A 25,729-nucleotide genomic window follows, 5' to 3' on the forward strand; every position below is an offset into this window, starting at 1 on the left:
GCCCAATGAATTATTTACCTCATTACAGTTCCCAGTGAATTCCTAAAACTTTTAGTCAGTGTTGGCCACTATGGAATTTGTCTTTAGGACCTTGGTTGTGCCCTCTTCTTGCTAAAATCTCCCAGGCCCAGCCCTGACTTCCCATCACATAGTTCTTCCTTACTCCCAAAGTTAATTGCTCCTTGATACCCCTCAAAATGGGGAAAATGATGCTCACAGAGACACAAATGGGCACTGTTTCATTCTTTCTTTCCTGTTTTTCAACCTATCACACTTGGAGTCCTTGGACAGGCCCTAGTATGGCCTTGGTCCCCTAACAATTTGGTTAAGGGGTAAGGATTTAAGTTTGGTTACCAGGCACCCAAAGCTCAGTGGGGAGGCTGCCTGGCTCCCAGGCTGGCCAGCAGAGGTCTTGCTGAGAGACTGTTGGGGCACTTCCCTAATTGGGACCGTGATGTTATTTTTCTAAAATATCAGATAAGATCATCCATTTGCTTAAACCTTGCTTGGCTCCCTTTGGACTTACAAAATCAAGTGCAATCTCCTTAGCTGGGGGCCCAGGGCTCCCCACGGTGAGACCAGGCCCTGCCTCTGCTCTCAGCTTAGTCTCCTGCCAGTCTACACACACACACACACACACACACACACACACACACACACACACACACACACACACACACACACACACACACACACACACACACACACACACACACACACACACACACACACACACACACACACACACCTCTGCACCTCTCCCACAGGCTCTGCTCTCTGCTCTGATGGTCCTTTCCCTGTCTGTCCGGCAAACTGCTCCTTATGCTTCAAGACGTCAGAAGATGTCATGTCCGTGAAGCATTTTTAGACTTCCCTGGTTGGGCTCATTTCTCTCCTTCCTTCCCTTACACGTCCTCCTGTAACAACATTTGTCACACTCTACTGTAATTATTTGTTTACGTCGCTGTCTTTCTCACTATGTTGGGAAGCCCTTGAGGACAGGGTCTCACATATCTTTGAATCCCCAGAATCCAGCACCCAAAACATGGTTCTGAGTGAAGCTTGTTTCTTTTGTGGGGCCTGAGCTGGGTGACTGAGGGGACAACGACTTGGGAAGACAGAATCACTCTTACCTTTCTGCTCTCCTATACCTGCAAGTGTCTTTCTGTGCCACTTGATCTTTCCCTGGTCTGGTAATACTCCCTGGTCAGTTGGCCAACACTTGCTGAGCCTCCAGTAGGACACAGGGACTGACCTAAGCAAATGTGATGTTGGGTTGGGGTCAGGTTAACTCATGCAAATGACTTAACGGTTAAAGTGCAAGCGAGTCTATCTGTAAGTGGTGCTTAAGGAATTAGAAGCTGCAGAGAGAAAGAGCCATCAAAACGGGCTGGTTTGGCCTCAGAGGGGCTTTGGGGAACAGTACTTTATTTATTTATTTAGCTGCACCGCATAGCGTGTGTGATCTTAGTTCCCCAACCAGGGATTGAACCTGGGCCCTCAGGAGTGAACGTGTGGAGTCCTAACCTCTGGACCACCAGGGAATTCCCAAGGGAACAGGTACTTTTAAAGTCAGCTTTAGAAGGTGAGAGATGCCAAATGAAGGTCAAAGAGGGGCAGGGGAAACAGAGCAGTGTATCCATATGTGCGAGTGGGGTTGGCCTTCTGTGTTCGACACGAGCCCCCTGTACTTCTGGTCATCAGTGACTCAATAGGTCAAGCAAAATGAAGGACCACAGTATGAGTTACTGGATCTGTCTGTTGATGAAGGGGTTTTTCTAGGGCCTGAGGAAAGGGAGCCTAATCTAGCCTCAATGAGAGCAATCTGGAAGAGGGACAACAGACTTTCCTCACGACAAAGCACACAGGACTCAGTCCCTGCTTGATGCAGCCAGACTGGAACCCAAAGGGCTCCCCCTGTTCTTGCTTCCCGCCCTGGTGGACCCAAGGGGGCCCTGGACCCTGAGCGGGAGGAAATTGAACCACCTGTTTCCTTTCCTTTATTCTGGGTAATTTTTTCTCTGTTCTAGAGTAGTCTGGGGATCCAACAATCTGATTTACAGATACAAAAACTGCAGTTCAGTTATTAGTTCGTCTTTTTAAAGGAACTTATGAGTAGGATAGGACTAGAATCTTGGGTTTTTCACCCCAAATCCCAAACTCTTCCCACTAATCAGTATACCTCAAAGCATGTCTGGTAACCATGGTACATAAGATGATTATAGAAAAAATTAATATCAAAAATTTTTAATATATAGTATTTTACATATACTATATTCAAAAAATTTATTTTGATGTGATTTATTAAAAAATAAATAGCATATCTAAACTGTTATTTCAGAGATATTATTACTTAGAATGAGGCTGAAAAAATTAATATATATAGGTAAGGCCCAGATAAGCAAGTATGTGAAAATGCAATTTTAATAACTGGCTTGGGAACAACTGAAGTGCAATGTGCTTCCATCCTGAGTTTCCACTTGGACGCTTTTACTATAATTATTATGATGGCAGAAATACCAAAGGATATTTTCAGTGAGAAAAAATTCAATAATAAAAATGTGAATGACATTTTAAGTCCTCAAAAAACCCAAAGCATTTGTAAGAAGGATTAAAGGAGGTGACATTTGATCTTTGTGCTTCTGAATATCAGTAACCCTTTGTTTTATGGATAAACCATCTTTTAAAACTGCCATTGAGAGTAAAAGAATACTATTGAGGACTTGGGGAATAGAGAACATGTTTTTCTTTTTTTAACACTTTAAATTGTAGTGATAATTTGATAGGTATTTTAATATTTTGAATTAAAATTCAATAGTCGTTCACTCTATGACCAGAGAATTTACAGATGTTAATATATCTCTACTTGAAATTTCTAAAAGCTCAACTGAAGTCATTCAACATGGGCAATTCACATTGGGCTAATCTGTCCTTACTACTAGCACTGAAATTCTGACAGGTGATATTCCATGGCCTTTGATGGGGTGGCCCTTTAAATGATTCATAAGAATGTAACAGTTGAAATATTTGAAGGGGGTTTGTTTTGTGCCTGAGTGGGGAATATAGTGACAATTCGGGCCTATTGAACTGCTTCAACAGGATCCCTTCAGCCCCTGCCTCAGAGCACAGCCTCTGAGGGGGTGTCGGGTGCTGGGTATCCTGCATCCTGGGCAGCCTGTTGGATTTATTTTCCAAGTTCTGAAAGGTGGAAAAGCCTGGAGAAGCTCCCTCCTTATCTCCCATCCCTGCCCCTGTCTTTCCCCTGTGGCTCTCTGGCTTGAAAAAAGAGCACAGAACCCTCCATGGAGAACGGGATGGAGGGTCCTGTATGCCCCCCAGTGCAGTTCCAGCTGCCAGGTCAGTGCTGCCTGAGAGGACGTGGGGAATCACCTGTCCAAGCGGCCCCTCTGTATTTAATTCTTTTAAATCCATTTAAAAGAATTTAAAAACTTATCAGCCGGAGGAGATAGGAATCAGATGCAGGTGACCAGCAGTTGGGAGCACGGCTATGCCGGAGGCAGTGGTGAAACAGGATAGTTTTCAGCAGACGGTGAGCAGGAAAAGGAAGACTACTAGCGAAGACAAATGGCCTGACATGTTTATAAAAAGAGGAAATTCTTTGGAACATGGCACCTGAGTGGATGTAAAATGAAGGGACATCATTAACATTTTGCTTTTTAAAAAGGAAGCATGAAATTATTTAGCTTTAGCTCTACACAGGAAATAGAAACACTCATGTGTTGGACATTGGTAAGATTAATTTGGGACTTTACCAATAGTTTTAGGAAGCTGGAGGAGTAAAGAAGAATTAGTAGAAGATTTGGAAGATGAAGTTGGCAGGGAAGATGGAGGTGGCTGAACAGTAGGGAGGAGAGCTGAGGTGAATGTTTAGGTCAATTATCGTAATATGTGACCAGTCCTGAGTTGTCTACTTGCCCAGATGGAGGGTCTCAGTGGACCAGAGCATCCTTACTTCACAAACGGATAGGGAGACCAAAGGTGCCTTCTGTTTTTAAAATTCTTCTCAGAACCCACTAAATGTAGGCAACAGGATTTATCTTTTAAAATATTCAGGCAAAATGATCAGACAGGAATAGACAAGTCTTTATTTTAAATATCTTTTGATAAGGAAATCTGGAAAAATCAGGCCAAGTATGCCACATGGAAAGCTACCTACCGAGGTGAAACAATTGGATTTATAAGCATATTGCAATCTAAAGGAGTTTCCACATTTGCTAGCAAACTAAACGTTGTGCTTAATTTTCTGTTTTTTTAATAGCTTTATTGAGGTATAATTTGCATACCATAAACTTCACCCATTGTTAAGTGTATAATTCATTGACTTTTACTAATTACATAGAGTTCTGCAACTATCACCTCTCAGATTTTTTTTGAAACTAGAAATCTTGGAAAATATTTTATTTTTAATCCTGAGATAAATGTGTAAATACTTGCATTTAATTCAGAATATTTTATGTCAAATTTAAGCTGATATTGCCTATGAGAAAAGCAGAGAATGAGGGCCTTTTTATAGCAGCTTGCAGCTAAGACCAATAATATTAGACTTCTATTTTAAATGCTGTAGCCTTATTCTTTCTTTGGAGAATATATCTAAATGAACTAACATTAACTAGAAGGCACTTTAAACTTTAAACATTTACTAAAATACAACTGATGAACAATAACTGATGAAGTAATTGGTGAAAATTTTTCTTTCAACTTTTCTAGAAGGGAAAAAAGGTCAGTATCATATATATTGTTAAAAAGTAAAATGAATAATTTCTTTTTAGCACTGTCAGAAATTTAGAAACCAGTTAGCTAAATAGTATTTACTAAATGTATATCGTGTACCTATTTCCATCCAAGATGCTGCAGGGAGATCTGTGATAGAAAGAATTCTTTACTCTCTGGGGTAGTGGTGAGAAATTCCCCCCCCCTTTTTTTTTTCATTGAGGTCCACTAACCTAAAATGGAAAAAAAAGAGAATTCTAGAAACTCTTGATTTATATTTCTTAGTAAAGTAAAAGCTCCATTTGGCTGCTTTTAATATAAAAAGAATTACAAAATTCTTTAATAAGTACCAAAAAATATTAAAAGAATGCTTTGAACTTCTCTCTTATAATCAGCTGAAGGAGAGAAGGCACGGGGTAGTGGTGGGGTGTGGAGGTGATGTGGTGAGAAAGGAAGAGAGATATAAGGAAAAAGAGGAAACAAAAAAGAATCCATGGAAAGAGGAACGGGGAAGGAACAGGAAGGACATATACAGAAACACACATGCAGACCCACACATCCTAAGAGGGAGAAATACCGTAAGAGGAGAAGAGAGAGAAAGATGTCCAAGGAATAAAACCATCCTTTCATGGCCCTTATTTGGCTCTTGCTATTAAAGGCACTGAAAGGCATGGTGTGTTTTTGCAACCACAGGTGTAACTGAGAACAGGACTTTGGGAACTTGTCCTTTGAGTGAGATGAAACTGAGCTTGGGGCCAGATACGGCCTCTTTGCCAAAGGCCCCCGGTCTTGCTCTGAGAGTTTCCAACCTACGTTAGGAGATTGAATGACTAATAAAACAGAATGAGGTTTGCAGTGATCAGAGCCAAGAAGTCTTTCTGGGGCAGGGCAGTGGACAAGTGCAGGGTTCAGAACTGAGAAGGAGGGAGCGATGTAGGGAATAATAGCTAGGAAGGTTGGGAAGGTACAGGGATACTCTCTGCTCTTTCCTTCCTCATCAGTTTCTGCTCATGCAAAAAAAAAAAAAAAAAAAGTGCATGACTAAGAAAAAGATTCTAATCTGAACTAATGAAATTCACATTTTGTTTGTGACTGAATACTTTTAAAGCTCTATCTAGTTTTGGTCATTAGCGTGCAGATTCATTGTGACCGAATTGAAACCAGATTTAAGCTATGTTCTTATCTTTATTTACAAAGTGAGCCCCAAATTCTGGTCAGGTCTCTATCACCATCTTGGCTGTGAGTGACCTTGGGTAACTTCCAAACCCAAGTTGGGTCTCAGTGTATTTTATAAGTTGTAAACCGAAGGGATTTAACTAGAATATTTCTGAGATTTCATCTAACAGAATTACATTTTTTAAAATTGAAATTGAGCAAGAAAAAAATCCTGAAACATATAAACCAGAATACAAGTATTTTGATTAAAATATCCTTCAGAATGTGTTATAAATTAAGGATGAAACAAACAACTTTAAAAATTATCAGATTTAACCTACATACAAAATCTCTTATCCTCTAATACTAAATCAGCCACTTGCCACTAAGCCTATGTGAAATAGGATATGATCAGCAGTAAAACCGTACTGCCTTGCTTTAAATGTTTAGAAATCTGCAATTTGTTGTTAATCAAATCAACCTTAAAGTCACCATTGGCAGACTATCAACTTTTCTAAGAACGTGACTTTTTAAAGTCAAAATTATGGGATATAGTTCTAAAGATTTTCAATGAACAAGGAAATAAATGGAGAAATGCAATAACTAAGCATCTCAAAAGTAGAGTGATGTCCCTTCCTCTTTCATTTTCACTGGCAATCACTCAGTTCTGATTATAGCATTTCTGCTTACAAATAAAGGGGGCAAGGCTGTAGGCAGTGGGATGCATGAGTGTGGGAGGGCACACTGTTGTCTATTAGTGGAATCAACCCCTTCCTTTGACAAAGACAACAACCAAATCTTTGGATGGTTTATTTTATCTGCGTGAAAGAGTGGCAGTGGGATTTCTGGCACTTGAATAAGCGGAAACAATATTTTTGGCTAGAGAGACTTCTGAGTTCTCTCAGGGAGCCTTCTAGAAGGCCATCTGGACCAAACAGTATTTCTTTTGTAAAGCCTTGCATTTGGAAACACAAACGAAAGGTGTCTGAGCCGTAATCAGATACCTATGAAAATAATTTGCTTTCAATATTGGGGAGGGGGAATTATTCTTTTTAATTTTCTAGACGAAAAGACTTATATGAGGGAAAAAACCCTCTTTCTTTTTTCTTTCTTTATTAAGATATAAGTTCCCAATTTATATTCCTATAGGGGATTTGCTTATTAATGTAAACATATTAATCTGCATTATTGCTCTCTCTTGAGTGAAGTTAGGATGTTTCAGTTATGTGTGTTGTTTATAGTTGTTATGTCAGCTAGTGACCTTATTTTTGACCTTTATAATTACTAGTGGAACCTAGATTTTAAAGGTGGACACTTTCCCTTCCTCGGTTTTTAGCCAGCTTGAGAAGCTATAATGAACAAAAAATATTGAAAAATTTAAACAAAATCCTTCCAAAACCAAATAAAGCATTTACAGATTTACTATGAATAGAGTGCTTAGAATACTGAAAATGAAGCAAAGCTATATTGGTAGCCAGACACTGCAGAAATATGAATATTCTAGCAAAGTACCTTTAAAGATCGATCTCATGTAATACATGTTGCTATTCTTAATACCTTTTGCTATTTTTTCATATTTTTCTGTTAGAGCCTCTATTTGAAAAGAAATGGTAAATTCTAAATGTAGGATTTCCTGGGATTATTTTAAAAAAGCAACCGACTATTTCCTTTAGCTGTCATTTTTGCCTAAGAAGTGATGAATTTAGCACTGAGTTTATAATATAGACGTGAAAAAATACTCAGTAGCATACATATATGAATGTATATATATAGTATAAATATGTATATGTATTTATTTATATACAAATTACAGTTTTATTGATATCAACTAATATTAACTAATTATTTGCTTGGGATGATTTCATTTCAATTATCTAATTTCATACTAGATACAGTTCTTAGTTGATAACAAAAGAAGTGTTAAAATCATATTTTAAACAATACTAAATTCAGTTCTGAATGGAGAATTTTCAAATATTGGAATCATTGTTATTATGAAAAAAATGACATCAAAAATGAAATTAACTTTTAAGAAAATACTTTACAAATTTAAAACAAATCACATGGCAGTGATTTATCCTGGCTAAAATATTTCACCAAATAATTTGAGACTAAAATAGTTAATGACATGCAGGTTGTATCTCAAATTATATTTTTCTGGAAGGATGAAAGAAAGAATCAAGTGTGATTAATAGTGTGGATATATACCTCACAACTGGTGTCAGCTAAAGTAGAAATATTTTAGCTTATGGGAATTAAAATAGGAGCACAGAGTATGTGGAATGTTTAAACTTTTTCCAACAGATTTTAATGAGTCCCTAATATCAATCTATAGCCCTAATTCTTATGATGGGGACTGTCATGCCAGACAAAATTTTTAGCCTGAAAATAAATATCTTTAGTTTCCTGAAACAAAGCAGTCACAAGTATCATTACCTGCCAAACAGAGACAGATTATATGAGCAGATTGTTATTTTTTATTATTTTTTAATGTAAAGTATTTTTTAGCCAACATTAGACTAAGGGCATCAAACTTTATTTCCTTAGAACTTTTAATTAATATAGAACAAAAAAAATTCCCGTGATACTAAAGACTAAACCCCAATAATTTATCTACTTGTGATCTAAGTATTCTCATGAAGTTCGTTATCTTGAATAATAATATTATCACTATAGAAAATACAAATGACCCAGCACTAACTGTGAACTTCAGCTATACCTTTCATCTTAGGGCAGAATATAATTTAAGATGGGAGCAGGAAGTAGAGAAAAGCAATGATACATAATTTTGCCTTCTTGGGTCATTTTTACTTGAAAGCATTACTTGAATGAAATTTTCATCAGAGGGCGAAAAAAGGTCTTTTAGAAATTTATAAATATCTCACTAGGACACAAACCATCAGTTTCCCATCGTTGAGAGAGTCACCTGTGCTTTGGACAAAGTATCCGAGGGTTTATGTTTTCATCAGTGAGTCACATTTGAAATAAAACAGATTAGATGTTTGTTGGAAGCAATATTTTATACAACTGAGCGACCTATTTATACTAAATCTTTACAAACAGAACCTACATTATTTAAACCCCAAGACCCCTCAAGACCCAGAGTCACCTACCTGCAGACCCAATTTTTGTGACCAGCCAATTTATAGGCAAGGTGAAAGAAACATGCGGATTGGATAAAATAACCATATGTCCCCACTGGAAGCCCCATTACTTGAATCATTTAAACCTTGCTGGACAAAGCACCAGGAGAATTTGCTGTAGGAAACAAACCTACACGAATGGGGCAGGGAAGAAGTGACCTAATAGTGAGCCTCCCTTCTGCTCTAATTTCTATGGTTCTGTGTTAAGAAAAGCTATTCTACCACACTGTTGTGAAAGCATATGTCCCAACAAGAGGGCATTTCTTATTTAAAAAAAAAAAAAAAAGTTCAGAATTTAACATCTAAGTTGCCATCATCAAAAGGCAAGGACACTTTAGGGCAATTTTCCCTGGGAATAGCACTTTCAAGATACAATGGAAAAGTGTTTTTCCCTCATTCAAGAACTTAAATGCTGGTAAAAGAGTGTGTTTCTAGTTTGAATTTTCTTTGCTGACTACTGAAACTTAGGTAACTTCTTCCACACCTCTAGCTGCTTATAATGCCAGTGGCGCCCTTTGATTTTATCCAGTGTGAAACCCAGTGTAGACAGTTCAAGAAGGCAGTGTTGGCCCAGACTGGAACTCTACTTGGTCTGCCGTTTGGATGGTCCCCATCCTGCCTCAGTTTACTTCAGTAGGAAGTATTTATCAGGTACATATCCTTAGCTGGCATAAGGCACACACAGAGGTACAGAACATTTAGTGAGTGTGTGCACAGGCAAGCATGCAGGAGAGGGGAGTGGATGGAGTTATTTGCGTGTATAAATGTAAAAGTATATGGCTCTTCTCTCTAGATAAGTATCTATATTTATTCATGGAAGATCTGGATTTTGGGATCAAGATATAGAAGTGGGCATAAAACATAATGTCAACTGAAAAAATATTTTTACCCACTGCAATATGTTTTTTTTGATAGTCACTACTGATTTGAAACGAAAGGTTGCTGTTTATCCCGAAACTGCTATAGTCCAAATGGGATGTCTCCAGTGTCATATATTCCGTCTTTTGATTTTAAGTGCAAGTTTGTGAGGTTGAGCATGCGAGCATGGCTGGAGCTGAAGGCAGGTAATGAGAGGGAGGGAGTGACCCACTTAATATTGTTACCTACTTTTGAAAGCCCTGGGATTTTTAGGTGTTTTTACTGCCAGTGAAAAGTGTAAGCCACACTTCTCACACTGATGTCACCGGTTCACCACTGAAAACCAATTTTGTTCTTTTTTTTTTGTAGGGGGTACTGTTTAACATTTAGAACCTTCATAATGTTTCAACATTCTTTCTCCCCTAAGTACTTTTGCATTATGGGCATCAAAACTTCACTCCTTGTGTAAGTGACAAGGCCAGGTTTAGATACAACCTCTAGGATGGATTTATAAATGCAACTTTCCCCCCATCCTTTTAAAAAGAGGCAAACGGTATTATTGCAAATAACCTTTAAGATAATTAACTGACAATGCTGCAACTAGCATAAAATCTTCCTTCAGGCGACACCTAATTTAAGTGTTACTGGCACAAAGTGGAGACAGATTGTGCATCACCACTGCAATATTTACATAGCAGAAACCCACAGAGCAGGAAACGCGAGGCTCAATGATGCACTAAATTAGGAACAACCATACTCCAGTGTTAATTTGCTTTCCATTCTATCCAAATCTCAGGTCCAGAAATTGGTACTAACACATATACAACCTCCCACTCTTAAATGACTAAACCGGAGGAGATTTTTGTACTTTTTTCCCCCCAAATTAAAATAACTTGAAATTTATTTCTTCTCTCCACAAGAACCATTTGATCAAACTGTGTTTATTTCATTACAACTTGTTCTCATTCTGATCTAAAATTATTTTCGTATGAATGCTGCATCAGGTCTGTAGAGTAAAACTAAACAGACTTCTATTTTCTCAAAGGCTGCCAATATAGTTTATGAAAAGAATAAAATGAGAGACTTGAGATCCAGTGAGTGAAATATTTAGGAACGTGGAAGGGCAAATTTACCTTAAGTGAATTTCTCAGTGATAAATGTTGTCCCCCCTAAGCCCACACATATCCTCCTCCTCAAAATACGAGTTTTTAAAAACCACTCAAACAATATATATTTTTTCATTCTTCCCCACAATATTTTAAACGCCAGTTTCACCAATGTTTCAAGGCATTAACAAAACATTTACCTTTCCTAATTGTTGATGTTCTTTAAAGGCAGCAATCAGTTCTTCAGCCCACTTAATTTTTTCAGGGGAAGGAGAAAACTGCTCCTGGACCACTGCAATTTGGTTAGGGTGTATCACCTGCTTACCTACACAAAGATTAATAACACCGGAAACACAAAACAACAAACAGATGTTCAAACAAAATGTCTCAACCACGCCAGTCTCCTGAATGCCTTACAGTCTGTATGTAAAATAACTAATTATTTTTAGAACTTTTTAAAAAGAAAATAACACAATCAGGCAGGCTTTTCCAGAATACCACATAAGAACAAATACAACAATGGGAGTAATTGTGTTTCCGATCCTATAGAAATGCCACCTTAGAGCAGATAATCTCTCATTTTTAGTTACAGGTGGATTGACCAGGCATCACGTTGAATAACTGCTTTGGCTGGAACTTTAAAAGGATAATGTCTGCAAATTAAAGTGATTATTTTAAGTTAAAGTAGAAAAAAATTACATGTTAATTCTTTCCAATTCTGCAAGCTGTCTTTTGCTTATTCTGTACCATTATCCCATCTTCCATGATTTCTTTTAAAAGTGGTCTGTTGGTTTTCATAAAGCTTACAGAAGCAGACATTACAACTATATTAATATCAATAGTGTCTTACAATAATACATTCAATTTTCTTTCTTTTAGATGAATTTAGTGTATCCCTTCTAACCACTAACAGAAAATTGGATTTCAATGAAAAAAATTTTATTCACTATAGCAAAACAGAAGGCAGATTTGAACACTGTGATCTCTAGATTACTCCATTTAAAAATGTTTAAATAAAAAATTACATAAAGTTTCTCTAACCAAAAAAAAAACCCCTCAGATTTTCCCTCTTTGCTTATGGAATGAAGATTGGATATTTCTCCTTTATACAGATGCTTAGACACCCCAGAAGAAATCTTATTTCTGTAGTAATGGTTTTAAAAAAGCTTTAGAAAGGACTCTTAAATTAAAACATTATACAAAGATAAGAGTCACAGGATTCTATGAAATCATGTAGTCATTAAAAAAAACAATTTAAAAATCAGGGAAGAGTGGAATCTAATCAGGTCATTGATAAAATGCAACATAATTTAATGTTATAATAATGATGAGATTATATTTTATTATATGATAAAATTATAGACATATTTGGTTCTTTAAAAATGAATGTACACTTAATGATAATTTACTCTGTTAAGTATATTTGTTGGCATATCAATTTGCTTTGCTTTTGAAATAGCAGCTTTAACATATAGCCAGTACAAATTATATCCGTGATGTTTTATAAAAGGTCCATTCCTGTTACTGTCATTATTCTGTCAAATAGAAAAAAGAACAATGTTTCTAAAAAAATTTTAGTATTTCATGAAAAAGAGTTTAAGTAAATAAATATAACAATATCTTTTCTTTACAGTAGCATAATTAAAACATCCTCATGTTGCTATTTCATTATCTGTCAGCATACTAATAAAACATTAAAATCCTATATAAATAAAGATGCTTTAAATTATTTGAGGAATAATTTCTGGGAACAAATAACATCAATTATGACAAATGAGACTTTTTTTCAATAGTAGATATTGAAATTATATTTAAGTAATCTAACAGTTGTTACAATATTATTAATAAAGGATGTCAGTTCTGGTAGTCATTTTGTACTAATTGTTAGTCCTGAATTTTATAATTTATGTACATAATTTACACTGATGTGTAAAAAGCCAGATTTCATGGGAACTTCTTGGTACAGACACTATAAATTGAGAAGCAAAACATAAACTATTTACAATGCTGTGAAACTAATGATGGCTTTTAGTAGCCATATTTTGGTACTGAGGCTCATTTTAAGATATGTGTTAGGTTTTAGAAATTTATGAACCTCCATATGTGAAGTTATCTTTCGTCAAATCTTATATATCCCAACAACTGAACATCAGACTTTAATGCCATGTGGGAGCAAAGCAAATATTTTATACAGAAGAGTTGTTATTGACAAGTTACTGAGAGGGTGCAAAATTGGAAGACATTAAAATTTATGACCATGAAATCCTTTTTACAGTACCACTTGATATATCGTGCTTTAAATCAATACCTGTCAAGTCTTTTAGGTAACTGTATGATGGTGTCATTTTTGTCTTCTACAAAAGATTGCAAAAAAGAAGAAAACCTATAGTGCTTCATATTTATAATCTTTCTTCTCAGCATGTAGTACTGGAATAACTGTGATGACTAAGTCGGCTGTTAAAGCTTTATTCCAAGATTTATTTTCGGTTTCTTTTTATAAAAATAATTCCTAAAGTTAATAGTCATTTATACAGCCAATGCATTGATTTAAAATCAATTTACATGGATTGCGGCCCCATGAAACAATGATTACAGAAAAGAAACTGTAACCAGCTGTTTGTTACATGGCTAAGTTGCAAAAAAACTACAACTCATTAAAAAATATCTAATTTTAAAAAGTCGAGAAAATCCTTATTAGCACAGATCCTTATCAGTGTTATGGATAACATAATACTTTATTGAATTTTAAAACTTTCAACCACTTGCTTCAGATAGGGTGTGTAGCTCTCCTTTTTTCTTCCCCTCCTTCCTTCCCTCCCCTTTCTTTCCTTCCTTCTTTCCTTCCTTTTCTCCCTTCTTGTGCAAAGCCCAAAGTATGGCAATTAAATGACAAATAATTAGGACAAGCAGATCGTGAGTGGTCTAAAATACTCATTAAAGCATTTATTGTTTAAAAATACTACAAATAATCTCCTATCTTATTATCAGACTAATTACCTTTTCTTGGTGTATAGAAATATAATTGGGACAATAAAGACCTTCTTTCTAAAAATTACAAAATGGCTCTGAAGTTTAGCTTCCTACTTTACTGACTTGTTCACTTGAATATATAATGGGCACTGTACCCTCCGTGCCTCCTCATTCTCTCCCCTCTCCCTCCCACTTCCATTTTTTTTTGTGACTTAATACTCCCTGTTGTTGAGAAACAATAGTGCCAATTCCGTAAGCTCCTCAAGCTGAGTTGGGCACAGTCTAGAAATTTAAATCTGATTTGCAATAACTTGTCTTCTACGATTGAATTAGGGACCAATTTAATTCAGTCCTGTCTCTTGGAGAAACTCTCAAACTCCCTTGTAAGTTATGGAGCAAACATTTACCCCAGAGGAAGCAGGGGACACCCAGGTTATCCCGAGAGATGGTGAGAGAGGCCCCCATCAATTTAGTGTTTTCTATTTTTTATTGTATTAGTGCCCATTTCAGAGCAACATCTGGCTGATTGGCAGCCAAAGCCACATATTTTAGACCAACAACATCGGGGTCTATTAGATAGATTTCATGGAGTTTTTCTCCAACTTTTCCATTTGGGCCACATCCTAACAGGTCGTTGGAAAGAGGCAGGTGTCACAGGCACAGAGACAAGGACGACACCAGGGATTCAGTGGAGGGACTCTTTCTTTCTCAGTCACTATTAAATGTAGGAAGGATTCATTTATTAATAGTTCAGATGACTGAGAAATATTTCTCTATAATAGACATTTATTTATTTATTTAACAAATTGGGGGAATCACATTTTAACTCTTTATGTTAAAAACACAAACACAAAGGTCAGAGCTTTACTTAATTCTACTATAACACTAAAATGGTTTCTACAGTCTTTCAATTTCACTTTGGGCTAAATTAACATCCACAAAGGTATCTTTAACATTGAAGGTCACTTTATGAAATGTTTCTTTCATTGACCTCTAAATGGACACATTTCAAAAATATTTACAAAAGGAATAGCATGGATGCTTGTCTCTTTTCCTTATTTTTTGGGTGCATCTCTGATCAGGATATCCTTAGAACTTGCAGCAGGAGAACAAATAAGAATAAAAGAGCTTATGGTGTTTTTTACCAATGGTTGTGTACGTGTGTGTGTGTGCAACTGCTGACATGTGTTTGTGTATAGAATCCTATTGTGGTTTTTCAAAAAATAGATTTCTGTTGCAAAAATACAATTTCCGGCTGCTCCCTGGGCTCCTGGGTATCTGAGTGATTGGGCACACCAGTCAACAGATATCTGCCTGTTCTCCAGGACAGGATTTCGAGGACCCGCTGATCTTAGTGCCAGCCAATGCCCATAGGTGTCACCAGGTGCACAGACACTTACTGGGAGGTGGGAGAGTAAGGAGGGGCTTGAAGTGCCAGAAGAATAAAAGGCTAGTTATGAGTTTAAAAAAAAAAAAAAGAAGATACCACTAAATTTTTTTCAGAAATAAATTAATATTTTGAGTATTTGAGGAAATTTTTTTCTCCCCATCAACTCAAATTCTTACAGCAGTTCCCTCAAAAACACTTCTAAAATGGCCTCATCCCTCCCCTCGTGTCAGCAAAAACTGCAACAAAATACTTAAGAGGACAGAAAAAACTGGTAAGTAATATTAGGAGAAACTAAAACGAGTGCTTTGTTTTTTGACTTGTGGAGCCAAAGACAAACATGACAATTTGTTTGGCAGGTTCTGGTCCTGGATAACTTTTTCATGTTTCAAATAGTGGAATAAGTATATGAGACACCTGGCTACATTAGAAACACCAGTTCCTGGTTAAATTTCTGTTTTTCTGGAATGTTTGCTTAATCTAGATACTGCTTTCTAAGATATTATCAAGAATCATACCAGTAAATCCCATTGCAGCTCCTTCTCTCGACTGCTTGAGAAGCCCCTCTCCATCCTGGAAGTCGATGTACACCAGGTCTATGGCCTGCAGACCGAAGGCCTTTGCTACAACAATAATCTTTTGTCGGGCGTAGAGAATATCTTGGGTCTCCTTACTACTTGTTGCACCTGAAAACAGAATGTTGACCGAGAAAGGAGACGTTAACTTTGGAAACTGGACCTAGATATCTATTATAAAAACGCCGTTTGTAAAGACATCTGTTTTCCTGGGGATTTCTCCCTAGCGAAATGATGATTCAAATATAAATGAAGAGAGGGCTATGTGGAGGCAGAGTTAAATCTCACATGTATCTCTTTATATTGCAAGGCATCTTTTCGTGTAATTACTTGCACGTGCATTAAGAAGAGCCCCCTTCCCTATCTCAGGAGCTAGACACAAATGACTTGATAGGTCACAAAGGACTCCCGGTGTATTTTTTCCTTCTTGCCATTGCTCAGAAAGTGTCAGTCCAAAGATAGCACCATAAAAGGTAGCCAAACAGCTGTGCGTGGAAATAGTTAACTTCCGTCACTGAGCACAGAATTCGTGTGCTGTGGTTGTAATGCCATGTCATAACAGGTTCTGAGCCAAATACTGCAGCTTCAGGGTGTGGATGGAGAACTTGGGGAAACGAAAGGACACTCATTTTGAGGGAGGCAGAAAGTGTCCACTGAGCTGTTGGATACACAAAAGTCTCCTGGAAAGACTGGTTCCTCTTTTTCCCCCAGGAGGGGGGTAACTGTCACTGTTTATATTTGGACCATATCACTGCTCAGGGAAAGCTCTTGTATTCAGGTCACTGGGAGTGGTGTTCTGAAAACACTTTGTGGCCTTGGCCTCTTTTCTAGATGCACTCACAGCCTCTAGTTAGTTATACATGCACCCAGACCAAAGACATAGTGCCCAAGGGATGGGGAAGATCAGTGAAAACAAGCATACTATCTCAATAAATATTTCATAATAAAGGGGTTCTGAAATATATTTTAGGGGGAATTGAAGATCTATTTAAAATTTTTACATACTTCATTTAACGTAGAAAATGATTCATCAAAGCAATGTGAAACTGCCTTAAATTTGTGTTAGAAGCCTAGACAGCCGTCAGACTGATGGGAAAACAACACATTTAAGCAACAGAGAGGCTGTTCACATAATGTAGTTATTATGAACACAGTAGACGTCATATATGCCTGAACATGTCTGAGGCTACGACAGGCTTTTTATTAGTTATTTTATAAATGAATGGAAGTGATGATGTAGCGTTCTGGAAGAAGGACAGCTATGAGGTGCCCTAAATTATCAGGAAGTATTGCTCATTCAGCTGAAAAACCATTGTCATGGTTGGCAAATATATATTGTTATGTAAATGCCCATTCTTGAAGGAGCAAAGAAAAAATATATACACATATGCACAGAGAGAATGAGAAGAGAAGCATGTCTTTGACACCTATGCTGGCTCGAAAGTCTTCTCCTCCAAAAACGACTGCATCTAGAAAAAGACCCACTTGAGGCCCGTTCTTTAGTGCTTCTTCACACACTGCCTGTAAAAGAGCAGAACAGAACCAGAGCTCACAGAAATGCACCCATTAGAGAGAAGAAGCATGGTATATTTCAGTAACAGAAAGGTCCACCTCTTAACACAGTTTAGCTGAAAGCAGTCCTGAAAATGCAGCCCCAATTCACCCCTTTCAAAAGGTATTTAATATTGTCCAAAGTAAGTATGTTGCATATATTTGCTTTGCTTAATGGATTATATTAATATAGTTAGTATATATTAATACAGTTACAATGTTCAAGTTTTAGTTCATCCAATCTCTAGAGAAACTTTCAAGTTAACTCATTTTGATTGGACTGCAAGTTATTTCTGTTCTTCCAAAATTTGTTTTTGCTTTAAGAGACCCTCCCACAATAAACATAAAACCACAGGAGAAAAGGAAAGAATTTAAAAATCAAACTAATTGGATTATTTGCATTGGGATCAAGATTTTTTAGTAAATGGTCTCAGGATTAAAGACAAACAATACAAAAATCTACAACTCCAGAGGGGAAAATAAAAATGCAATAAGTCATCCAAGATGTATGAATAAGCAACTTGGACATTTCTCTGTGAAATTAAATATGAATAACAGTCATCTTAGACAGGACTGTGGTGCTGTAAAGGTGGAGAGAAAGCATGCTAACATATGTGAGTGGGGAGGACATGAGAACCGGTGAGGACACTGTTGATTAATTTCAGGGGCTGTGAGTGCTTCTAAGTGTATTATCAATAAAATGGCAAACCAGCGCTTAAAGTGAAATCACTGTATGAATCTAGTTGCATCTAAGAAATATGCGTTGACTATATTCTCAGAATTCTAGGGCAGGCTGGAAGGACTCGTGCTTAGTGGTGTAAACATGCTGATCACGAGGCCCGAAGCAGCTCCCCAAACATTTGCACTCTGCCCCTCCTGCATAGGCCAGTAGGTCTCGCAAAGTTTCCTCTTGGAGCCTTTGCTCACATATTATCTCTCCAGTACAGTTCAACTATCTTTTTTTTGTTTTTGTTTTTAGGTATTTCTTCTCTCCTGCCCTCGGGGATGGGGTGCTACAGTGATGTTCACAGGTCAGGTGGAACGTGAGGCGTATTTTGGAAAACAATGTAAATGGCCACTGATAAAGAGGAAGAAACAAGCCAGCTATGAATTCGTTAAGGCAAATAGTTTAATGCAGCCATACAATGGTGAAAATGCTTGGCTCAGCTAATCTTCCTGAATGTATTTTAGGAGATATTTTATGTTCTAATGTGGCAAACTGAAATAATATAGTACAAATTAGTGTGTATACTAACTCAAAAAAAGTAATCTTATGTATTAGACATTATAGATTATGTTGCTACAAAGAGGCCTGATAATTTCCCAGTAAAAGGCAATTGTTACAAAAGAATAATTGAAAGTTAATTCATAAGGGTGACAAATGTTCATGTACATTTATTCTATAAATGTAATAATTCACAGCAAAAATTTATATAGTGATTATTTAATTAAAATTAATGCCAGGAATATATAAATATTTCATGTAAATATTTAGGACTGGGAAGTTTTTCCTTGCTACTGTGTCTATTTCTCTGTTTTCTAAGATGCTCACAACCTGGTTTTGGTTATTACAGATAACAAATGGTGCTCAAGGTTTACTTTGCTTATAAATCTTTCTAGAAAAATATTTTTTAAGTAGATGTTAAAATTGAAAACAAAAGTTCTCTTTAGGTAATAAATAAAATACTAACTTACTAGCCACATTATGGTTTTCTTACCTTAAAATTGAGTAAACCCATTGCAGTTTCCACAAAAGGGATTAAATTCATAGGTTGTTCAAGTTTTCGGCCTTGTAAGTAGAATGAAAATTTGTCTGAAAACTAGAATAAAAAGTGTCATAGGTGACTAGTGGGGGAAAAAAATGTACAATCATTGAACTGTAGAATAGAAGTAGTATTTAAGTCTTTGACCTGAGGAAGTAATATCCCAGCCTCTTTCATCCACACAAAGAATATAAAAAAAAAAAAAAAAAGGGAAAAAACAGAGGAAAGACCAAAGAGAAAAGGTAACAAAGTTCCCAGCAAACTAAATAGTAAAACCCCAAGCATTAAAAATTGTTTTTTTTTTCTGAAGGAGCAATTTGAGGCCTAGGAGTTAAGAAGTGGAAGGAGAGATGAGTCTCAAGTTTAAATGCTTTCCTTGAAAAGGTTTTTACTTAAGGCCTCTCGCTTTCCCTTCGTTCAGTGCATGTGGCAGGCCCCTAAAACAATGAAGGCTTGCTCTACCTGCCATTCTGGTTTTGTTTCGGACCCCGCACAGACATCGGTGTAACTGTTCAGCAGCTTTCTACGTGGAATCCATATTATTCATTATAGCAACACTACCCTTTGTTCGGAGGTTTTTCTTCATAATTTTTTAGCTTACCTAGGAAGACCTTAAAAAGGAAGTTTAATTCTTTGAAGACCAAAGCTCGCCAATTTTTTCCATGAGACCAGTTCACAGCTAGCTCTGTGCTGCCAGTGGGGTAGCCCAAATTCCAAAATCTATCATCTGGAAACATACAAAAGCTCTTGCACAGATCTCCCCCCCACCCCTTTCAAAGGGGGAAAAAAAAAAAAAAAAAACCCCACCACACTCTAAATTGTAAATCTATTATGTCTATCTAGATCTAATAAGATGTGGGGAGATAAAAAAAAAAACACACAGGTACGAAAAAGCTATTTTTGTAAATAAAGATAAAAACATATATATCCATTTTAAATTTAAGGAATATTCAGCCATTAATGGATATCAAAGGAAAAGGGAATTTTAATCATCTCTCCATTCAGTCTCAGTTGGGTAAATCATATCTAAGAGATTTGCATAAATATAAACCATCAAAGACTTTTCATCTTCAAAGGGGGTTTCAAGACCCTATAAGCTTTGTACTGTAATCATCGCAGGTCACCACCCTGCAGGAATAGGGCTGCTATGGCAACATAAAAAAACTAATGCTTAAGGCTTAGCATAATATTCTGACTAATAGAAAGGAAACTCATTTTAAAGGCTGGCAGCCTATTTACCAGAAGCAGGATTAGAGGTGTTATTTCCCCTTTTAGCTGCCCCCCCACAACTGCCCATGCAGCACCTCCCTCCCCAACCAAAAAAAAATCTAATCACTGGGATCTTTAAAAAGCTTTTGAGCGATTTGCAGTAACTTTACAATTAGGCTAAAATAAATCACAGCTTTCAGTGATGAAGAATTATTCCCAGTTGCTCCCACTGCCCCTCCCTTCCTCCACACCATGCTCATCACCTCCTTAGCAACTTTACAAGGGAAGGAATAACTCAACCAAAACAGCAAGAAGGAAGAGAAGCCTACAGTTTCAGGGGACAAAATGTATAGTATTCCACGAAAATGAAAATAAAGCCTAATTTGTGGCACATTTAAGCTAGAAAATGGGTGGTAAAACATTAGTGATTTTGGTGTTACCTGTGCACTGGAGAAATTTTGTTTTTCTTGTTAAAAAAAAAGAAAAACTTGCAATGTTCCTTGCCCCATTCTTTGTGATAATGGTTATAACCACAAAAACTGCAGAGTTGAAAACTAGGTAAATCCTTTACAATATATTCCCTGTTCCTAGTGAGAAAAATCTCTAATGCCTTTTGTTTTTACGCCAATAGGGGCATTTAAAAATTAAATATTCTAGCCCATCCTCCTCCTCCTCCTCCCCTTCTTTCTTAAAAAATTGCATTAAGTACTAACACAAAAGGTAACTAGTGGAGAAGTTTCAATTAATTTTTTTCAAAAGGAGACGATTAAATGTTTCCGGCCTGGTAAAGTGTTCATTTCAGCGAGGTGGAGGGGACTGGGGGCGTGGGGGGAGGAAAAGAAGGGGGAAGATCACAAAGAGATTGGGGAGGAGATGAAGTAGCAGGGCTCAGCAATTCTTTCAGTTCCAGTGCACACCCGGCAGCGTGCTGGGAGAATGCGCCCTGTCCGGGATTTGTGGGAGAATTGTCCCGCCACAAAGGAGGTCCAGTCACGCTTGTTACCGCCCAATAAGCCGTGCCAGTCAAACAAGAACCCACACTAGCGACAAAAGGCCAGCGAGAGATTCTCACACAAAAGAAAACAAGGAAGCCCATCTTTCAGTTGTGCATCAGGCTCTGGGTTTTATGCTTCACATAAATACAAACGGAGAGGAAAAAATAAACAGCCCAAAAGACTTCTGTTAACTAGAAATCCTATTTAGATTTCGGTATGTTCCTCACATCCAAGGATTTAAAACAGCGAACAGAGGCCTTAGCTGAAGGCCAGGGTGAGCCCTCCCCTCTCAAATGAGGGGTAATAACGGTGATAAATAGGCATTAACTATGAAACCAAAAGGGAACAGTGACTTCAGATTCCATTTCAATCAACTTAAGACACATATGAATGGGGTAGGAACTCTTGAGGACATTAACCTGCTATCACTAGGATCTCCCAGCTCCTGAGGGGTGACCTTGCTGACAAGAGCTCCAGTTTTTTTTTTTTTTTTTTTTTGAGTTTTAAATATTTATTTATTTATTTATTTATGGCTGTGTTGGGTCTTCGTTTCTGTGCGAGGGCTTTCCCTAGTTGTGGCAAGCGGGGGCCACTCTTCACCGCGGGGCGCGGGCCTCTCACTATCGCGGCCTCTCCTGTTGCGGAGCACAGGCTCCAGACGCGCAGGCTCAGCAATTGTGGCTCACGGGCCCAGTCGCTCCGCGGCACGTGGGATCCTCCCAGACCAGGGCTCGAACCCGTGTCCCCTGCATTGGCAGGCGGACTCTCAACCACTGCGCCACCAGGGAAGCCCAGAGCTCCAGTTTTGAAAGTAAATATGGGCCCTTGAACGGAGGTCTTCAGGAAGACACCAATGCAGAGCTGACGGACAGAAAAATAATGGTAGCTACATGTGTAATTCTAAACTTTCTAGTAGCTACATTATAAGAGTAAGATGAAACAGATGGTGAATTTAATTTTAATAAGAGGTTTATTCAACCCAATATATCTGAAATATTATCATTTCAACATGTAATCAACATAAAAATTATTGAGAACATTCTTTTTTCGGGGGGGGGCCGCCAGGGAGGGTGCTATGAAGTCTTCAAAGTCCCGTGTATCTTACAGCGCATCTCAATTTGGACTGGCCACATTTCAAGTGCTCCGTAGCCACATGTGGCAGGCAGCCATGGCACTGGAAAGCACAGAGCCGACATAGCTACATGCACTGAAAAGGTGAGCAATGTATTTGGGTGCCACAACTAGAACTTGGCGTATTGCTACAGTTGAAGCCACAGCCTTAGGGATCACCCTAAATGTGGCATCAAAATCACCACTGTCCACACGCCCTTACCATGCTTCCAGCACCTGGGTGCCACGGGCCCTCCTCTCAGGAGTGGCACAGTGGAACCGTACTGTATTCGGCAGAGATCTGCAGAATCACAGCACCCCCTAAATAAAATCTAGCCTCACCCTCCAACCTCCACCCCACTTTAACAATTAAAACAATCATAGTATAATTAGGCCCATTTCAAAGTTTTCTTAAGGAATTTGACATGCCAGGGGTTTATTGGCTGAAAAGTCTGTCATGAAACAAACACACCTGTCAGCAATTTAAAAAGGATGAACTAGAAAACTGTTCAGGAAATAATATCTGTGCTAATTAAAACCACTAGTTAAAAGCTTCCTGTTTCTTCCTACAGTTGCCCTAAGGAGTGACCTTTTCCTCTCCTCCTCTAGGTTCATTTTTTCCTTTGCAGCTAATGTGCTTTCACTGTCTCTGATGACTTCAAATGAATCTGCCTAAGAGGTATGCAATCACTGCTCTTCCAGGTGGAGGGTTAGGGCCTGGCCAGTGTCGTCTCCATAAGCTGGTTTCCAGGGGCTGCTCTGGAGGAGGCTGATCTGTCTAAAGCACAGATCTGTTAAGGCAGCAGGAGCATCATTTCAAGTGCAGAGCTGTTCCAGTGAACACTTACGGCAAAGCCAGGTTCTCCTCGTATGCAGGAAATGGTCTTTGGGGCCTGCTCCTTTTTCTCAGTTCCCCTTCTCTCTGCTCTGTGTATGCATTTTCAAAACCTACAGCACCCAAATCCTTCCTTTCTGCTACTCCTTGTTAGCCTCTCCTGAGTCTTTAATTAAAGCAAAGCATGAGCTACTCACCCACTGGATTTCTTCAGGATCTTCTACCTTCGGGAGCATCAGGCTGGAAGGAAGGACCCGGGACCGCAGGAGGGCCTGCAGGTCTTCTTCGGCCAGACCACTGGACACTGAGTTGATTCTTACACACTTTTCAGTTGGGCCCAGATCAAAGTCTTCAAGAGTTTTTACTATTCTCAATCGAGCTTCATCCTGTAAGTGTAGATAAAATGTATCTCCTAAGTTTATTTATCATTGAGAAGAAACACAAACTGTCTATGAAACTCTTACGTGGATTGAGAGTCTGAGCACCATTACGACGTCTACTATGTCCACCAAATAACTGGTATTTGAAATGAGTTGTCCAATCTGACGGGCAAGTGACTGATTTCCAGACTTCATTCCAGATGACTATAGCAGAGATGAGAGCCATTGTAATGCACGCTGGTGAAAGAGTGGTCTAAACAGTGGTCTCAGGACTTCCCTGGTGGCACAGTGGTTAAGAATCCGCCTGCCAATGCAGGGGACATGGGTTTGATCCCTGGTCCTGGAAGATCCCACATGGCGCGGAGCAGCTAAGCCCGTGTGCCACAACTACTGAGCTTGTGCTCTAGAGCCTGCGAGCCACAACTACTGAGCCCACATACCACAACTACTGAAGCCCGTGTGCCTAGAGCCTGTGCTCCGCCACAAGAGAAGCCTGTGCACCGCAACGAAGAGTAGCCCCCGCTCGCTGCAACTAGAGAAAGCCCGTGTACAGCCATGAAGACCCAACGCAGCCAAAAATAAATTAATAAATTAATAAATAAATAAATAAATAGTGTTCTCATTTTGTGCATTAGCATTACTTTCCCACTGGAAAGGTAAAATAATTAATAGGTAACATTTATTGAGCATTTACTAAGCACCAGGCATGGTGCTAAGTGCTCTACCTGCATTTTCTCATTTAATAAATACAAGAAACTAGATAACTTATGGATTAATGGTAGCCTTGACTGCCAGCATATTCACATTAGGGAAAAAAATAAGGATTTGTTTTTCTCTTTCCACATGCGTCATGCTTTTTTTATTCACTTAAAAATTTTTTTGCAACTGAGTTGAATCTTAACATTCAATTAAGAAGGCACTCACAGGAAAATGACACTTCACACTACAAAAAAGCTCCAGCTTATTCAGATGGAAGGCAGTAATATCACCAAGAAATCCCTTCATGAAGTGGTAGACAAATACATTTTTTTCTTTGATTTGGCAGGCTTTGCTCTACAGTTAAGAAAAGCTGAAAGGGTGAAAGTCTGCTTCAGTATTTGAATTGTCCCCAGAAAAACTGTATAAAACCAAACATGTTATTTATTGGCTTTGAGTTGGGGTGATGAAGGGGGGATACGGGTTGGGGAGAGAGGAGTGCACTGGGGGCGTGGGGGCCGGAATCAAGGGAAAGAAAGCCCTTGGGGTCATTACTTCCTGCCAATTTCAGTTTCAAAACCAAATTCCTCCAACCTGCCAACAGCCCTCAACAAATTCTCATTGTCAGAATGAACACTTATCAAAAGTAGTTTCATTTGGGAAGGGTTTTTATGATACTAATAAAATTTTAAAGCTTCTCACTGCTGATGAATGTAGTTTGAAAAAAAAAAGGTCTTAACAATATATGGCCATTTGGATAGCAATAGTTATCTAGGAAAATAATAAACCAAAGCAGAGAGAAAAAAGAATTATTTGAGCCAATATTGAGTCGAAGTCCAATCAAGGAGACAAGCCAAGACAGTAGATTTAAACCAGGCGGATGTAGGTCTGCGACCGGGTGAAAGCAGGGAAGGTCTCCAAATGTGGTCTGAGTTAAACAGTGTGAGGAAACCAGCTTAGAGCTGTCAAGTCGGATGGACGCAGAGTACATAGGAGCAGTTTGAGACAGCTCTGTGGAGTCCTGATTTACTGAGCTCTGACTGCCAATAATTACGCCAAGCTTAGACAAAAGCAAGAGAGAGCTCATGCCAGCTAAAGTGAGGAAGGATGCAGCCGACAGTGGCTTGGTTCCACACCGTGCTGTGTGCTGTCCCACAGCAATAAAATGCATCCGCTTGCTCTGTCCTGCCCTCTTGCTGCAGCCACAGGATCGGAAGATCCTGAAGGTGAAGGTCAGAAGTCAACTCAGTAGTATGGTTCCAAGG

General features: G+C 38.3%; 1 protein-coding gene and 1 long non-coding RNA gene across 4 annotated transcripts in view; one reads left to right on the forward strand and one right to left on the reverse strand.

The window, feature by feature from the left end:
• The window catches only part of LOC130705593 (uncharacterized), a 74,702-nt gene extending 56,159 nt beyond the window's left edge, over positions 1 to 18,543 (forward strand). The window contains exon 3 of the long non-coding RNA XR_009005878.1: positions 18,456 to 18,543. This is a non-coding gene — a long non-coding RNA (uncharacterized LOC130705593). The remainder of the gene's footprint in view (positions 1 to 18,455) is intronic.
• The window catches only part of CLYBL (citramalyl-CoA lyase), a 247,570-nt gene that overhangs the window by 5,595 nt on the left and 216,246 nt on the right, over positions 1 to 25,729 (reverse strand). For all 3 annotated transcript variants that reach the window (XM_057532665.1, XM_057532666.1, XM_057532667.1), the window contains exons 3-7: positions 23,586 to 23,774; positions 19,195 to 19,296; positions 17,353 to 17,446; positions 15,869 to 16,036; positions 11,194 to 11,318 (exon numbers count right to left, since the gene is read on the reverse strand). In XM_057532665.1, the coding sequence (XP_057388648.1) occupies positions 11,194 to 11,318; positions 15,869 to 16,036; positions 17,353 to 17,446; positions 19,195 to 19,296; positions 23,586 to 23,774 (678 nt within the window). The remainder of the gene's footprint in view (positions 1 to 11,193; positions 11,319 to 15,868; positions 16,037 to 17,352; positions 17,447 to 19,194; positions 19,297 to 23,585; positions 23,775 to 25,729) is intronic.

This window comes from Balaenoptera acutorostrata, chromosome 18 (assembly GCF_949987535.1).
Source record: "Balaenoptera acutorostrata chromosome 18, mBalAcu1.1, whole genome shotgun sequence".
In the NCBI taxonomy this organism is placed as follows: Eukaryota; Metazoa; Chordata; class Mammalia; order Artiodactyla; family Balaenopteridae; genus Balaenoptera; species Balaenoptera acutorostrata.